The sequence below is a fragment of the Mus caroli genome, chromosome 11, assembly GCF_900094665.2.
Source record: "Mus caroli chromosome 11, CAROLI_EIJ_v1.1, whole genome shotgun sequence".
Taxonomy (NCBI): domain Eukaryota; kingdom Metazoa; phylum Chordata; class Mammalia; order Rodentia; family Muridae; genus Mus; species Mus caroli.
In genome coordinates, this window is record NC_034580.1 from 46728586 (window position 1) to 46730089 (window position 1504).

At 50.3% G+C, this 1504-nt stretch overlaps 1 protein-coding gene across 10 annotated transcripts in view; it reads right to left on the minus strand.

Moving 5' to 3' along the window:
• The window catches only part of Jade2 (jade family PHD finger 2), a 46301-nt gene that overhangs the window by 21775 nt on the left and 23022 nt on the right, over positions 1–1504 (minus strand). For all 10 annotated transcript variants that reach the window (XM_029483633.1, XM_021177531.2, XM_029483636.1 and 7 more), the window contains one exon: positions 495–652. In XM_029483633.1, coding sequence (XP_029339493.1) covers positions 495–652 — 158 coding nt within the window. The remainder of the gene's footprint in view (positions 1–494; positions 653–1504) is intronic.

Here is a 1504-nt window from a genome sequence, read left to right on the forward strand (position 1 = left end):
AACTCACTTTGTAGACCAGGCTGGCCTCAAACTCAGAAATCCGCCTGCCTCTGCCTCCCGAGTGCTGGGATTAAAGGCGTGCGCCACCACGCCCGGCTCAAGGGTAATATTTTAACCTTAGCCATTTCTGCCACATCAGCGACATGCAGGTCCCATCCCGAGTTTTCTAAGAATCATTGACCAGACCTTTTCCACCCATAAGGAAATCAGGTGTCACCCTTAGTTCAGAAACAAGAAGGATTTTACTTCTGGTTCAAGATCCTACTGAAGCAATGAGGCAATCTGGAGCCACACGATCTGGCTTCATTGCAGAGTACAAACCCAAAGCCTCATGGGTAACCCTACCAGTGTCTCGGGACCAATGTCTGTTGTTGTTCGGCAAGAGAATTAACCACAAAATAGAGACAGGCTAGGAACGAATCTCAGAACTCACCAAAAAGCTACCTCAGGTTCACCCCCTACCCTGATGGTCCTAGCCTGGCCACCTGGCTCACCTCACCACGGGCTCTGGAATGGCCTCTGCTCCAGCAGGTACCTGTACCCCTTTCTCCCATTCTTGTCGCCACGGGTCCGCCAGGATGTAGTAGTCATCCGGGCTGAGCTGGTATGAATCTGGGATCTTCATGGCTGTGATCAAGTCTGTCCGGAAAACCTACAGACATGAGGGAAAAGAGATATCAGGATGCTTCAGAGAGGACGGCTTCATAGGCCAGAGGAGCAGGCAAATAAAGCAGCACACAGTAGGGCCAACAGGTAATGGCTCCTGCCGCCAAGCCCGATGACCTGAGTTCAGTATCTGGGACCCACATGGTAAAAGGAAAGATTCCGGCAACTTGTTGTCTGTATCACAGCATAGAGACAGGTTAAGAAAGGTAGCCAGGACTGGTAGACCCCTCACCAAAGGAAAGCAGCCTCCTTATCTTTCCCAGACCTATGGTCCCAATCTGACCTCTTAGCTCCCATAGCCAGACAGCCTGACACACAAGCAGAACCTCTAAGAGTAGAAAGGTCCCCCTTGAAATCAGTGCTACTGCTTTCTGAGTGTCCCGGAGACTCTCCCCAGGAGGGTTCCGATTGTGCTACAGACCTGTACCCAGAGGCACAACCCTACGTATAAAATACAAGGCACCCTAGTTCTGAGAAGGAAGACCTGGATCTTACACAAAGGGTAAAGCAAGAGGTGGGGACTTGGGGCAGCCCAGTGAGAAATTCCCATGAACTGGGCTTCCAAGTTCCCTCAGAGACACTGCATCCCACCTTAGAGCAACCCTTGGTTGATAGTGATAGGAGAGAAAGACTTTTGTCTTCCTTTGTCCTTAAGTCTGTCCCAGGATTGGAGACATGGCTCAGTGGTTAAAAGCACTGCCTGCTCTTCCAGAGGTCCTGAGTTCAATTCCCAGCAACCACATGGTCTGATGCCCTCTTCTGGTGTGTCTGAAGACAGCTACAGTGTGTGTGTGTGTGTGTGTGTGTGTGTGTGTGTGTGTATATATATATATATATA